We start from the raw sequence: 16,963 nt of genomic DNA on the forward strand, positions 1-16,963 counted from the left end.
AAGCATTATACCTTTGACTTTTGTTATGTTATACAACTATTTGTCTAGCTTAAAACCTTCACCTCAATTTTGGACCTTAAATATGAAGCTGTTAAATTTCATGTAAATGGACCATTATACTTTCCTTCGACTATTACTTGGGGAATTTTTATTGAGGCTTTCTCAATTTTGGCCAAGCATGACTTTTGTTGTGTACTTGGATGTTTTTCCATTTTAATTGGTAATTATTATGTGAAAATAGGATAGTACAACAAGGTGCACATGGTGGTGCACCCTAAAAAAAAAATAAAAAAAAAAAAAAAAAACATAATTTGGTTGAATAAAGAATATACTGTGTTTAACAAAGAACATACTTATCTTTGACAAAGAACATACCTACATATGTTTGATAATATGTTCTTTTACTTATGTTCTATAACATATATTGATTAAATATGTTTTTGAGTTTCAATAATACAAAGTATGTTCTTTGAATTTGGCCCATATGTTCTTTAAATTTGGCTCGTATGTTCCTTGAGGTAATGAGCGACGCACACATTGTATATATATTTTATTATTATTATTATTATTATTATTATTATTATTATTATTATTATTATTATTATTATCATATATTTTTAAATTGTTTTTTATTATCGTATGATATTTGAGTTTAATCGATGTGTTCTTTAGGTATGAACTATATGTTCATTACATTATAACTTATGTTCTTTTAACATATGTGATTTTGAATTTTAAAATTTGAAATTTAATTTGAAAATGAAATCTTGAAATATTTTTAGTTGAAAATAATTTTTAAGAGTGAAAACTAAAATTATTATGGAAAGTTGAATTTTTAGAGAGAGAAAAAACTATTTTTGGGAAAATGATATCTTTGTTAAAAAAAAAGCTGTTAATGTGTAATTTTTCATGAAATTTTAATAAATTTTAAATAAGTTAGCAAATAAAGAAAAGATTCATGGTGAAGACATGGGGTATGTGTGGGCACATTGATGACTTTTTAGCCGGTTATTGTTTCCTTCAAACAACATGCTGTGATTATACTGTTTTCAAGGGTCTCTTCGGTAGGATTAAAGTTTTCTTAACATAGGTTTTACTATAATACTTTTATGAAAAAATAATTTCGTGTGACACAATTAGTAATTAAATAAATAGTAAGGGTCTATTTTTTAGATACTACTGTATCTTTTTATCGAGGGAGTCACTATATGTGATGATTTATATGGCGTGTTAGTGGTAGCGCTCACCTTGAATTAAGCGCTATTTGATTCGGAAGCAAAAGCAGAGTATTATTAAGCTTATTAGTTGACTGGTACAGCCTTCTACTGGGGAAGGTTGTAAGACTGTGACAACAACTTCCTCTTTTTATAATCAATATTATTTCTAAATACTAGAATTATTGCTCCTTATGGAATATTAATTGAGAATTATAGATTTTATTTATCTATTTGCTCTTTAATAATTAAATATTCTCAATTGGTCAATTGCTGATTTTATTGAAGTGATGGTGAGCTAATGTAGTCATTCACACTACCAACCTCCCACAATTGTGTTTTATTATACTCTAATACTCCGACTCACTTATTTTTATGCATGAAGACAAACAGTGAGTTTATACTTGAAAAAAGTGTATAAAGTAAGAGAAATAGAGTACCCGTAAATTTTTTTGTGGAGATTACAGAAAAAAAATATTTGTAATGCAAAATTGAGTTTTGAAATGACTTAACAAATTTTCAAAAGTAGAGGGAGTATATATGTAAAAATTGGAAAACAACTATTCATATAACGATATAAGCACGGTTGAAATAAAAGTTTAGCACTCAGTAATTGGTGGGATGTAATGTGTGGGTGCTAGCTCAAACGTTTTAGCTAATTAACCTCTGCACCCACGTCGAAGGCAAAACTAATCCAAGGATTAGCATAATAGCTTGGATGTACATGATGACAATGATCAGTAATTAGCATTAGATTGACCTGCCTGTTTAAGTAACGCAAGGTTTGTGTGATCAAACATGTCTTTAATTATATGTTACGACGGGTACTAAGATATAATTTGACACTGCCTCGACTTTCAAATTTTAAGTATCCCTTAAAATTTGCACCCTTTCTCTGTTTCATGTCAGTCATCATAACAATCAAATCGGGATAAAGGAAAGTGTATGAATCGTGATAATTGAGTTACGAAGCTAATCTAGTACACAGTCTAAAAATTTATATTAACAGTAAGTAGTCATTGATAGGTTCTAAACACAAAATCTATATTCCTAAAATAAGAATTAAGGAAAAAAAAAATCCAGTATTCAAAATACATTCATATTCACCTTTTAATATTGAAATTTGAGTCCTTTGATCAAGCAATCATCTCCTTTCCATGTCTTCAACCGGTTGACTGAGCGAACCAACAGCGAGTTGATGACTAAGCTCCAAATCAGCGAGTTGTTCTTCCTTAGGGCAGCAAAAATCAGCAGCAATAGAGATGAACCAAACAAGCGGAGGAGTAGTGAACAACACCAACCCAAAAGGAACCATCCACAATTCTCTGTTTTTTGGGTGGTACTTTATAACCCAATATACCAAAACTACCCCTCCAATCATGCTTACCAAAGTTGATAACAATAATAAAGCTAGGATTTTTTGTGTCTTCCTCTTCCTTGGGACCTCTTCTACACCATTTCTCTCAACTCCCATCAAATACATTCGAAATATACAATGTGAACTGAAAACTCGCGATTTCAGATAGGTCAGATGTACACAACCTTATCTTAAGGACCGATCATTCTTACAAATGATCAACGACTTTAAGCATATCAAGTACTTTCATTTAGAGGTATTTACCGGGAATGTTGTTTGGGTTTGTTTGAGGTGGGATAAATATGTGACTTGTGAGGCGTAAGAGGAGAGTGTTACTAAATTAAGTTTTTAACAAACGGGTCATTTTTGTATGAGCATATATTATACGTTTATACTAGTATTAAAAATAAGTAAACTCACACTTCCAATGAGTTACGTTTCAAAAGTGGGTTTTTTATTCCGAGTCTAACAATAGGCTGCCTATCACTGACGACTTGGAAATAATGGTCGTATCTGAGGAAAGATGTTTCGATCAGATTTTACTCAATACTATATTAGTGCATTGTGTAATTAATTAGGTGGTGATTAATTAATTGTTAATTGATTTTTTGTAGTCATGTGGCATGGCATGATCTTCCCTAATTATTATCCGAATTCATGCCGTGCAATTGTTGTATATACTGGCGTAATATACAATGGTGTAATTTGTTATCTTTCAACCATTCTGAATAATGTAGTAATTTTTTTTTCTTTTCATCTAGGCTTGCATAACACTCCTAATTTTCTACAAAATAAAATTGAACTTATACTCTGTCCTTCATATAACCAATGATTCAAAATTAGTGCATAAGTTATACTCGTGCTCCTTACTATTTTTGTTTTAACTGTGCACACAAGTTTGTTAGTGATTATTTCATCTCACAATATTATAACTTGTACTCGGGAACAATAATACTTATATTACCTCCATTACATATTATAATTTAGGTACTCTGTATTATTTTTGTGATATAAAAAATTCTAAAGTTATACACAACAGGCGACCGAGATAGACAAAGACAAATACAGGGAATATAAGTGAGGCATCAATTGGAATAGTAGCCAGCTTATGGTTAAAAATCTAGTAATCACTATCAAAAAGGTTGAAAACCTGACCTAAATGAGTGAGAAGGTTCCATCTTGACTCAAGCTGATTGAGACTCCCTCCGATAACAGAATAACTGGTCTAATTCCGCGAACCTAAGCTAGTGGGAACGCCATTAATTCTATTTTGAATTCCAAACGAACGTGTAGAATCTTGAAACTCGTCGTTTTATACGCATTGGTGGAATGGTGGGCCTAAAGTGGATTGTGTTTTTGGGCTTAGCAGCCAACCTGCGCCACTTAAATATAATCCCATTATTTACTTTAGTTAATTAATCTCATTTTATGAATGTGGGACCAATTTAACATGGCTGCTCTTATTTAGTCGCTATTGGTGATTTGCAATTTAACTACTCACTTGTATTTTACAATGTAAATTACTTCATGTGCCAAATGTTAGGAGAATTCTAGATATAATATATAATATTATTAAAATTCAAGGGATTAACATGTTAATGATATGTGTCATATTTTGTCATCATAACATTTATGATATAGCGTCACATAGATAATGACATGACAACACATTAGTATTTGGATTAGATTGAACCATTACATCCTTTGATATTCCCAACTTTTCAATACCACTATTCCGTAATTAATGTCACTTTATTACTTAATCAACATTCATATATGAATTGTAACTTTTTTATTAAGCATTATATGTAATTCCTTACTTAATTGTAAAACAAATACTACTGCAGCTCTCTTTCTATCCCTAACTAATTTTACAATTTTTATTTTATTATTTAAACTTAGGGTATTGATTCCAAAATATTATTTAAACTCAAGATAATTTTTCATTTTGTATTTAAACATAACCCGGGGCATCGCTCGCGCCCCAAACTAGTTGCTTTATAATATTTCTATGAAGTAATTCTACAGTATTTAGTTGCATGCCTGCCTTTTTACTTTATTAAAGTACTGAAAAAAGTTTAAGCAGATAATCTAGGATTAATTGTTTGAGCACTAATGATTGGATTAATTTGTTTTTCAGTAAACTAGAGTTCTTGATTGGATTTTCTTAAGGTCGTTTTCAATTGATATCAAATTTGTAAGGCTATTACTATTAGTTTGCTTTGGACATGTTTATAACAAAGTGCTGCACAATGTACAAAATCTATCTTTGTGCTCGATCTTTATATTCTTGGATTCTTTGGGATATTTTAATGATTTGATTCAGATTGGAAGTATTTGAGAAAGTCATCCTCTCTTTAGAATTGTTAATTTTGCCGCCTTATTAAATTTTATGATTAAATGATTTATGACTCATGGTATAATTTTGACTTCATTGTGGAGCAAAATATAGAATGGAATAATTATCATGAAATAGGGCATGCATGGATGAGTGTCATATCTCATTACAATTATTGTAGTTCTTCTAGAGGAGAGTTTTATTTGACCGTTTGATTAAACCATTTTTAGAAAGATCCACCATTTGCAACTTGTAATACTTAATTATTTTTTTTATTTTCTTTATTAGTTGCAACTATTAGAATTTAACGCATCTTAATTCACACCTTTATCCTTTATTATCTTCAAGACTTGAACTATATACTTCTTTCGTTCTTTTTAATTGTCTTGTTTTATTTATCATGCTTACTAATGCGTAGTTGTAACTATCATGTCTTTGATTCTCAACTACTAAAAGCCATATAAAGAAAACATAAATATAATTAATTGAGGTCATTTTAACAAAATCTTACATGACTATATTTTGGTTAAAGAAGAGTGTGAAAGTAATACTAAAATCAAAGTAGGTTGAGTCAAAGAATTGAAGAGTAAAAATAAAAATTTATTTTAAAAAAAAAAGAGAGATCTTTAGAGTATAATCTAGATGGTTAACATAAACAAAGAACACAGAAATAATATATGTAGTAGTCATCAATAATAGATAAAAACGTATATTGCACGAGAAATTAGGGATAATTTTAATAAATTGGATTATTGAATTTCTTTTGCATTTCCTATTAGCGTATTGAGCTTATACAACTATACTTTGCAACATAATTATCGCACACATACTCTCAAGTCTCAACCTTTTATAATTACGAACATGTGATGATTCAAGTTTATAATAACCTTTGTGACAATATATAAACAAACAAAATTTGACTACAAAAACTAGGTGAGGACATACTCTCAAATCATATCATTCACCACATATAAGAGCTTTCTTTAGCTAGTGCCAGTAAATTAAAATTGAAATAATATTCTCCATGATACTTTATATAATTTTTTAAAAGTTAAGTTATACGTACACTACAATATAATGTGAATCTATTTTATTATCAAGATAATTCACATCTATAATTTATTAGACAACAAAAATAATAAAGTATACTCCATAATATATTGTTATCACAACTCCATTTGCATGTACCCGGTGTACAGTATTTTTACTGTACATCGGGTTTTTCTCACGTGCAACTTCTTTATTGTTTTTTTTTTTTTTTTTTAAAAGTAGCGGAATTTAAAATCACGGAATTTTATACCTAAATCAAAAAAACGCAGAACAATGGAGGAGAGAGAAAGTGAGAAAACGCAGCTCTCGATCATCCATTGAGGAGAGAGAAAGTGAGAAATCGCAAAAATTGCAAAAAACGATCATCAATCGAGGAGGAAAAAGGTTAGAAAACGCAAAAATTGCAGAAATCGATCATCAATAAAGGAGAAAAAAGGTGAGAAAACGCACAAATAGAAGAATTCGATCATCAATCGAGGAGAAAAAAGGTGAGAAAACTTACAAATTGCAGAAATCGATCATCAATGGAGAATTCGACTTTCGATACAACAAAATGCAGCAATCTCATTCACGAATTGCTACAAAAACAGAGGCAAGTTGAGACTGAATTTGAAATCGATTTAAATCGATCGATTATAGAAGAAGAAGAAACTTATTGTTTTGGAGATGAATTCGTACCAATATTCAACCATCCAGACAATGCAGAAGCAATTGATAATGCAGAAGACGCAATACACAATGCTGAAAATCAAGTGGTTCCTGATAAATCAATTAATTCAAATTCAGAACAAACAACCAAAACAAATGCAACTGAAGGTAATTTCTATAAATTTTTGAGATTGTATGCTAAAAAGAACCCTTTGAATACATAATTGTTACCCTTTTTATGCATAAACGTGACCCTATTTATGCCTAAATGTTACCCTCAGATTGAATGCAGAACTTTTGAGATTGCATGCAAAAAGTAACCCTTTGATTGCCTAAATGTTACCCTTTTCATGCTTAAAAGTGACCCTATTTATGCACAAATTTTACACTCAGATTGTATGCAAAAAGTAACCCTTTGAATGTCTAAATGTTACCCTTTTCATGCTTAAAAGTGACCCTATTTATGCACAAATGTTACACTCAAATTGTATGCTGAAAATTCAAGTTGTATGCAGAAAGTATCCCTTTGAATGCCTAAATGTTACCTTTTTCATGCATAAAAGTTACCCTATTTTCACACGAATGTTACCCTTTTTTATGCTGGCTGTGGTTATTATCTGATTTGTTTGTATTAAATAACAGATACAAATCCAATTGATGCTTCTGGTTTAGATCTTAGAGGATCATTTGTTGGTGTGGTAAGAGAAACTTTTGAAGAAATTTTGGAATTGTATGAAAAACATGCTGCTATACTGGGATTTTCAATAAGAAAACATACAACTAGATTCAAACAACACACAAAAATAGTAACTGAGAAAAACTATGTGTGTTCTGCTGAGGGAAAGAGACATTCAGGTCAGAAGAAAACAAAGTTAGTTGAAATGGTTGATGAAGAGGATGTAAATGTAAAAGCAAGAAAGCCAAGACAAGTCGCCATTACAAGATCAAATTGCAAGGCATGCATAAGAGCAAAAGTGAATAAAGAAGGACAGTTTGAGGTGGTGTCTCATGTTATTCAGCATAACCACGAGCTAACAAAGCCACAGTGGCATTATTTGCATCGTTCTGAAAGAAAAATGACAGAGGAAAAAACTGAAGCAATCAAAACAATGAAATCTTCAGGTTTAACTACAATGGACACTTACTATTACATGGCTACAGAGGCTGGAGGAGAACAGAATGTAGGCCATAGTGTTGTAGATCACCTGAATTTCTGCTCAAGGTTAAGAATGGAACAAATTGAGGCTGGAGATGCTCAAACTTTAGTGAACATTTTAAGTCAAGAACAATCAGAGGATCCAAACTTCTTTTTTAGAGTGAAGTTTGACAAAGAAGGAAGAATTTGCAATATCTTTTGGAGAGATTCAATGATGCTAGAAGACTATAGGATATATGGAGATGTTCTTGTCTTTGATACAACATACAGAACCAACAGATATAATCTTATATGTGCTCCATTTGTTGGCATAAATAACCACTGGAATAATTGTATGTTTGCATGTGCTTTTATTGGGGATAAAACAACAGATTCATTTGTGTGGTTATTACAAACCTTCTTCAAAGCTATGGAGGATAGAAAACCAACTTCAATATTCACTGACCAGGACCAAGCAATGGCAAATGCAATTCTGGAGGTAAAAGATTTATATTGACATCTTACAGATTTGAGATCTGACAATAAAGTTTTTCTTTTCACATAAAAGTTACCCTTTTATCTGCATAAAGTTATCCTTTTTAGTGCATAAAGTAACCCTTTTAACAGCATAAAGTGACCCCTTTATTTTCAATGCAGGTGATTCCAAATACAAGGCATAGACTTTGTATATGGCATTTGGAGCAAAATGCCATAACCAGATTTGGAGCTCTTAAAAAAGACAAAGAATTCAAATTTGCATTCAACCAGTGCTTAAAGATGTGTGTGACAGAACAAGAATTCGAAGAAAAGTGGCAGGCAATGTTGCAGAAATATGAGTTGACAGAACACTCTTGGTACAAAAGAGTGTATGAGTTGAAAGACAAATGGTGTCCTGCCCTTAGTAGAGATTTCTTTTCAGCAGGAATCTTATCGTCACAAAGGAGTGAAAGCACTAATCATGCTATAGGATTCAGAGCAAGTAAAACAACTACTTTGACATAATTTTATACCATATTTAAGAAGACAACCAATCGTTGGAGAAGCACAGAGAAATATGATGAGTTTACCTGTAGCAAGTCAATAGCATTCACTTCATTGCCTCTCTCTGGAATGCTAAAGCATGCTGCACAGGTAAAAAGTTAACTGACAACTACATAAATTACACCTAATATATGGCAATTTAAATGAACCTACATGATTTTGATGTACAGGTTTTCACTTTATCACTCTTTAGAGATTTTGAAGAGGAGTTTGGATACTCTATGGCAACAACTGTTCAGATGTTAGGCAGTAATGAAGAATGCCTACTTTATCAAGTAACACTAGAAGACAAGCCATGGTCTGCACATCAAGTAAACTATATACATGAGAGCCAAACTGTATGGTGCACTTGCAAAAATTTTGAAGCATCTGGATGGTTATGTTATCATTGCATCAGAATTCTACATTTGCATTCAGTAACAAGAATACCAGATAAGTATGTTTCAAAAAGATGGACTAAGTTTGCAAAAACAGAGGCATGGGATAGGTTGAAGAATCAGGATCCTAAACAGCGATATATTCCATGGAGGCAAACAATGATGAGGAAATACTACAATCTAATCTTAAAAAGTCAAGAAAATGAAGACACAAGAGCATTTATGGAAGAAAGCTTCAGAAACAGTCTTAAAATGGTGGAAGACTTACTTGCTATTGCTGCTCAGAAAGAAAGTGCAGAAGCTGCTTCTAACATTCCTGATGTGGCAGACAGCACTCAAAGCAATACTGACGTTTCTTCAGCATCGAGTACAAGCACAAGTGTACCACAAATACTTGATCCTAAAACGGCTGTAACAAAAGGAAGAAGCAAGAGAGCAAAAGGAGGACTTGAAAAAAGCAAGAGAAAAAGAAAACCAGCACTGCCACCTCCAAATTCAGAATTTGGATCAAAAACACCTAACTTACGACTCTTTTAAGATCTTTTTTTGAACATTTTTTTTTTCGAAATTAATATACCTTGTATTGTTAAGCTTCAGAAACAGTCTTAAAATGGTGGAAGACTTACTTGCTATTGCTGCTCAGAAAGAAAGTACAGAAGCTGCTTCTAACATTCCTGATGTGGCAGACAGCACTCAAAGCAATACTGACGTTTCTTCAGCATCGAGTACAAGCACAAGTGTACCACAAATACTTGATCCTAAAACGGCTGTAACAAAAGGAAGAAGCAAGAGAGCAAAAGGAAGACTTGAAAAAAGCAAGAGAAAAAGAAAACCAGCACTGCCACCTCCAAATTCAGAATTTGGATCAAAAACACCTAACTTACGACTCTTTTAAGATCTTTTTTTGAACATTTTTTTTTTTGAAATTAATATACCTTGTATTGTTAAACTATTTTTCTTTTGTTTTTTTACTCTATGACAAGTTTAATGAAAATGTGATTGACACTTTTATTAGCAGATATTTAATTCTTGGAAACATCAACTTATGTTACCCTTTTAACGTATAAAAGTAACCCTTTTCATGAATTAAAGTGACCTTTTTCATGCATAAACGTTATCCTTTATATCCACTAAAAGTTACGCTTTCTGGTAATAAAAGTTACCCCTTTTGTCAATAAAAGTTACCCTTTTCACGCATAAAAGTTACCCTATCTATCCAAAAAAAGTATACCTTATCCTTTCTATCCACTAAATTAACCTTTTCTTTGTTAATAGTTACCCTTTCAAGTAATAAAAGTTACCCCTTTTGTCAATAAAAGTTACCCTTTTCATGCATAAAAGTTACCCTATCTACCCAAAAAAGTATACCTTATCAAATATAAAAAGTAACCCTTTTTATGCCACAAAGTAACCCTTTTTATGCACAAAAGTGACCCCAAAAAACATACACAAGAACCTTTCAAATTACTTAATGTATGCACATACATCAGTATTCCAAAAGAACAAAAAACTAACCACTAAGTTTAATTACATCATTTAACTTGATGTATATGCACAAACATTAAGTTTTTTCATTGTTCAAAAAATGCTCCTAGACCTAATCAACCTTTGCTTCTAACAGTCATTTCACCCTTTAGAAGGAGTGTACTTGTCTGTCTTCTTTTTTGCCCTTTTTCCTTTGGGATTCTCTTCGTCTGCCTCTGCGTTTGCTTCTACTTCAGCTGCCATTATTCTTTCTTAATTATCTTTCTTCTTCTTTGCAGCAATTGCATCCTTTCTTCTCATTTCAATTTCTTGGCAATAAGCAGGATCTTTCTTCTTCTCATTGAACTTCTCTAATTCTGACAACACATCATTCCTAGATTCATTCAAATCACACAGCACCAGTGTCGTACAGATCTCACCTCGCAGAAATTTTCTCCCAATAATCTCACAACAGAAAAAAAAAAACTTATCAATATGTAATTAATAAAAGCATTAGAAAGGGAAAAACTACATACAAAATAGATGAATAATTACTGTTTTGAGTTCATTTAATTTGAACGATTCGCCAACAAAATGGAGCATGTGATACATAACAAACACCCCACAGTCCAAATTGTCAACTTTTTCTTTTCTCCATTCCAACTCAACAATTTGAAACCTATAAGAAGGTAGCTGAACACTCTTTGGATGATTTCTTTTTCCGAGAAAAACACCCATTTGATCACACTGACATAAAATATAAAAGTTTAGAATAAAATAAAACAAGAAAAAAGAAAAAAAAATTTAAATGGAAACAATAAGTAAACAGAAACATAACAATGAAATCAACATAAACATACCAAGTGTGAAGACAATTCTTTGGTATATTCAAGAGCATCATCACGCCAGATGATATTGTCAAGATAATATACCACCTCTTTTGTATGATCAATAACAAACAAAATATAGTGATTCTCAATAAGAACAGGAAAATATATCTGAAACAGAAAAAATTAAAACACTGATTTAGACAGATTAACACAAAACAGAACTTTTTTAAAGTTTTGATAGTAATTTATCATGAAATATACCAGTTCAGCATCCATAATATCACATTCAGGATTCTCATAGCTCACCCAACCTTCCCATAAACCGTGCAAATCATTAACAGCTTGTGAAACTTCACCTTTGCCAATGTTTTCACAAACATGCAAGAATGCAAACTATTAAAAGTATGAGAACTTGTTTATATAAAAAGATAATAACTTTAGTGCACATAAAGGGTAACTTTAGTGCACATAAAGGGTAACTTTAGTGCATATAAAAAAAAAAAAAATCAAATTACTTACACTTTGCCTCACACCAAAGAAGAATTTTCGAGGACCAGAATCAAAACATGCCTTCTCGTTCAAATACAGACAGTAGCAATCAATGATGCACCATCTAATTCTAAGTGGAGCTACCAGGGATACCATGTCTTCTCTTGGAATTAAAAAATTCATCCCAATAGTAACAAGATTCTCACTGCAACAATAAAAAATAAGATAAGCATTAAACAAAAAAATAAAGGAAAAAAAACATATAAAATATAATTATTATAAAAAATGACATTTAACTTCCTCATCATTGAATCATCCTTCAGTAAACAATAATCAAGAATTTCCTGATGTAACTTGGGCAAATTCTTGAAAATCCGAGCATTAGACCTCAAAAACAGAGTAAGAAAAGGAACATCCACACCTACTGGCCCACAGTCGAGTGAGCAAAAAGATTTATTGCCTCCGACGATACGTCTAGAAGCATTTGCTACAGAAGGCCCAGCATCATCCTCAGACCTATTCATCAAAACACTTTTTCCTTTACCATTGACATCATCCTCAGACCTATTCAAATTCAAATCTTCTGCAGGTTCATTATCAGGATCATCATTGTTATGACCTTCAGGTTCATAAAAATCACGAAACATTTCATGAATAGACTTCATCTTGTTACACTCCTCAATTAAACCATCTAAAAGCTTCAAGTAATGAGGATCAGAAAGTAACTGTTGTGTTTGAGAAAATACAACAGGATCATCAGAGGATAATGATTCAGTTCTGCGAGAAGCAATCATATCACTCAAGGTTTGAAAACCTTGTGACTGAACCAACAATAATACATCCATATTTCTTTTGACCAAAAGAAATGTTTCATGAACAGCCTGCAAACATATGAACCAATAAGAAACTATACAAATGTAAAAAATAAAAATAAAAAACAAATGAAAATTCATGATATATGCATAAAGTTACCCTTTTAAATGCATAAAGTTACCCTTTATTATGCATAAAGTTACCCTTTAAAATGCATAAAGTAACCCTTATAATTGAATATTTAGGGTAACTTTAGTGCACAAAAAGGGTAACTTTAGTGCACAAAAAGGGTAACTTTAGTGCATATAAAGAGATAATAACTAAATAAAAAAAAAAAAAAAAAAAAAGAGCACTTACATCAGTTGAAATTTCTTTAATTTCATCATCAGTCATCACACTTTCTGGAAGATCAAATGCAAGAATGCGGCCACTTCTACCACTTGTAGAAGCCCCTTGACCACAAGTTTGCTTAACAACAGGAGTTACAGGATCCCTAACTTCAGGCTGTAAAACAGGATATGTAAGGGTATCCAATGGTCCCTGCCCAAAATCACCAGCTTTAATCTCCAAATTGATCCGCTTCTTAATCTTCGCATCAGTCCAATGTTGAATCAAAGGAAGGGTACTACTTTCCTTTTCTCCTTGGAAATTTAATCGATGAAAATACATAATTTGCAAAGCTAGCAAACAACCACTTACATTTTGAGCATTTTCATCATTCTTATAATTCACAACAACCTTCTTTAATTTTTTCAAAACATATGAACACCAATCAAATGTTTTGATTTCATCAACATTTTCCACAGCCTTCAGCAACTTCAATGAAACAGTCCTATTAATAGTAGGAGCTAAGAAGCTAGACATAGCATGTAGCACAAAACATCTCTTGAATTCTTCACCACCATCATCCAAATCAACCATCCTAGACTCCACTTTTGACAAATGTAGAGGTTGCTTCTCAGTAAGACCATAATCATGTCTCCATGACTGAATGATACGTTTATCTACACTACCTTCTTCAGGATTCTTCTGAAGTTCAGGAACAGCAATCTCACTCATAGGCAAGCCAAAGACATCACATATATCATTTTTAGTAACTACAAACTCTTTACCAGCAGCAATAGTGAACATGCAGCTACCTCCATTAAAGTGTTCAACCAGCCAATGTAGCATTTGACGATTCAAAGTTTTCAATTTCAGATGTAATAAACCACCAAAACCTATTTCTTCAACAGCTTTTTGTTGATTAGGACTAAAATTACTCATCATTAATTCCAATGTGTGTGGTCTGCACCTTGCAATCAAGGGTCTTTTTTCCCTAAATAATAATAATATAAGTAAAACAATATCAGAATCAGAATCAGAATCATGATATATATGATTAAAAAAATACAAAACAAAAAACATTTATACTTACACAACAGTATCAGAATCAGAATCAGAAACTACTTGCAATTCAGCATCTGCTTTGGCCTTCTTAGATACAATTTTAGACTTCTTAGGAGCTGCTTTAACCTTCTGAGACTCTGCTTTGGCCTTCTTAGGAACAGTTTTAGCCTTCACAGTTTTAGCCTTCACAGTGTTAGACTTCACAGTTTTAGACTCTGTTTTGTCCTTCTCAGGAGCTGTCTTGTTCTTTTTAGCATGCTCTTTACCCATTCCTTTTCCCCTTGAAGGCGATTTATAACGATATCCACCTATTGAACCACCTATATCTAATTAATACAGAGGATAACCATAAATTACAAATTCACAAATTACTCAGGGGAAAATTTAGAATATATGCATAAAAATCCTTTTAAATGCAAAAAGTGACCCTTTTAAAAGAATAAAGTGACCCTTTTTACTGCATAAAGTCACCCTTAAAATACAACAAGTAACCCTTTTAACTAAAAAGTAACCCTTTAACAAGCATAAAGTGACCCTTTTAACTATATAAAGTGACCCTTTTCACTGCATAAAGTCACCCTTTAAACTACAACAAGTATCCCTTTTAAATACAAACGTGACCCTTTTGACAGAATAAAGTGACCCTTTTCACAGCATAAAGTGACCCTTTTCAAAGCATAAAATAACCTTTGTCATGCATATAAATAACATATGTATATATTACTCACACACAATGCACAATGCACATATTACTGGTACTCAAACACATATACACAAACACAATGCAGATATGCATACTATTCTCATAATCTAACTAAAACCTAACATCAAAATTTGAAGAATAATGAATAAAACTTCTGAAAACAAACATGCAAAATTTGTTTAACATGTAACAACACCACAACACATATATATCAAATTTTGAACCAATTATCACAATGAACAATAAAATAAAGCAAAATTAAACATAATAACTTCAAAATTGAAATTCAATTATCATAATATGCATAATAAATCAACAGAAAACAATAAAAAATAACATGCACTACTAATTCGACATATATAAGCGAAAATTCAATTGAAAATTCGAAAAAATGATGAAAAATTAAATAAACACACCTTCTTCAGCATCTACAGCCTTCTTTGTAATCTTCTTCTTCACCATTGCTGAAACTAACACTACAAAAAACGAAAACAAAATCAAAATCAAAAAACCTAAAAATCGAAGAACCAAAACAATTTAAACTAACAAAAATCTCAAAAAAATAAGTAAACTAACCAGAATTAAGCGATAAACAACTTCACAAGTGAAAGAAAAGTGAGAAAAAGCTCGAAATCGCAGTTAACTGGTTTTTAGAGAGAGAAAAACGAGGAGAGAGAAAGCGTGAATGAGTGAATGAAGGAGAAAATCAAGGAGAGAGAAAGTTCTTTTTCTTTAATTTTGGAAATCATAATGAAGCACGTGCCCAGGACAGTTTTCTTGTCCTTAAAATCCGCCATTCAATATCATTATTGAACACCCGCTTTTTTTAAAAATTTGTGTTGTTATCATAGGGTTACCGAAGGCTAACCCCTTTTCTGACCGTCATCAAAAATAAATAAATATATATGGTTACATGTTACTAGCGCGCGCTCTCTCTCTCTCTCTATATATATATAATATATATATAATAAAAAAAATAACAATAATAATAATAAAAACTCCTAATTTATCAAAACTCCGTTTATACATATGGGCTGGATGTGAACGAATTGATCTGTATGATTATTTGAGACCAGTATGAGAAACCGATAAGTTAGCCCTTTGCGCTTCACATGAATTGGACTGTATTTTAGCCAATTGTCGCCTCCAATATGTCAACAGAATTCCAATCAACCAGCCCTGTTTTGTTCTTTGGGCCAGAAGATACTCTGGGCCAATGGCCCACCTTTTTTTCTTCAAACTATGAGTAGTTTGGAAAATCATCCACATTGTAAGATAGGATAATCCTCCTTGAAGCCGTGGAGGCTTCTGTTGATTATTCACAGAGTATATGTATACATTGTCATTTTCTAAAAAAAAAATGTATACATTGCCATCTTAGGGTTTACATACAATATCCTAATATATTACGAGGTTAATATGGACAAATAATATTTACGTATTGTTATGTGAAAAATAATATTTACATATTACGTATTATGTCTAACACACATATGAATCGGAATTAGGGCCTTCTCTTCAGCTTAATTTTAGTTCAGTTCAATTCAATTCAATTCAGTTCAGCTCCAATCAGTTCAGCTCCTAATTTCCTTCTCTCATTAACAATTCATTTCAGCTCTATTCAATTCAGTTTAACTCAGCTCCAATCAGTCCACTGCAGTTCATTTCAGCTCAATTCAGTAAATCAGAACAGACCCTTAGTTATCATATATCAAAAGTATAGAGAAAAATAACTAGGAGGTGAACTATTTCACCTATCACCAATTGAATTAAAGACTGAACTTGTTGAATTTATATATGATCACTATAATTTAAAGGATCGAGTAGCTTTTACAAAGAAAAATATAACTTGACATAAATTCAATTATAAATGCAATGCGACTTCCTTAAAGAAAAAAAAAATACAAAATTAATACAATTACTATTAATAGTTTCGCACAATAATGAGTAATTTTTTTGCAAAAAAAAATTTGTGGACTTTGCATGGTCATGAAAAGGATGACGTGGAGGAAGATTATACAACAACTGCTACAAACCTTACAATATAATACTATAATGCTATTGTCAATTTTGTCATTAAATTATACGGAATGACATTTTAGCTATCTCTAATTC

The 16,963-nt window shown here is 31.7% G+C and overlaps 1 protein-coding gene across 1 annotated transcript; it reads right to left on the reverse strand.

Annotated features, from left to right (window-relative positions):
- Nucleotides 1–10,897: 10,897 nt before the first annotated feature.
- On the reverse strand, nucleotides 10,898–15,439 carry LOC145584508 (uncharacterized). The gene is made up of 9 exons (XM_081641334.1): nucleotides 15,265–15,439; nucleotides 14,174–14,471; nucleotides 13,114–14,074; nucleotides 12,241–12,824; nucleotides 11,974–12,148; nucleotides 11,716–11,847; nucleotides 11,485–11,622; nucleotides 11,180–11,371; nucleotides 10,898–11,089 (listed from the first exon to the last, which is right to left on the reverse strand). The coding sequence occupies exons 1-9, from the start codon at nucleotides 15,308–15,310 to the stop codon at nucleotides 10,898–10,900; spliced, it is 2,718 nt and encodes a 905-aa protein (XP_081497460.1). The 5' UTR covers nucleotides 15,311–15,439.
- Nucleotides 15,440–16,963: the final 1,524 nt, after the last annotated feature.

The sequence above is a fragment of the Chenopodium album genome, chromosome 16, assembly GCF_948465745.1.
Source record: "Chenopodium album chromosome 16, dcCheAlbu1.1, whole genome shotgun sequence".
Taxonomy (NCBI): Eukaryota; Viridiplantae; Streptophyta; class Magnoliopsida; order Caryophyllales; family Amaranthaceae; genus Chenopodium; species Chenopodium album.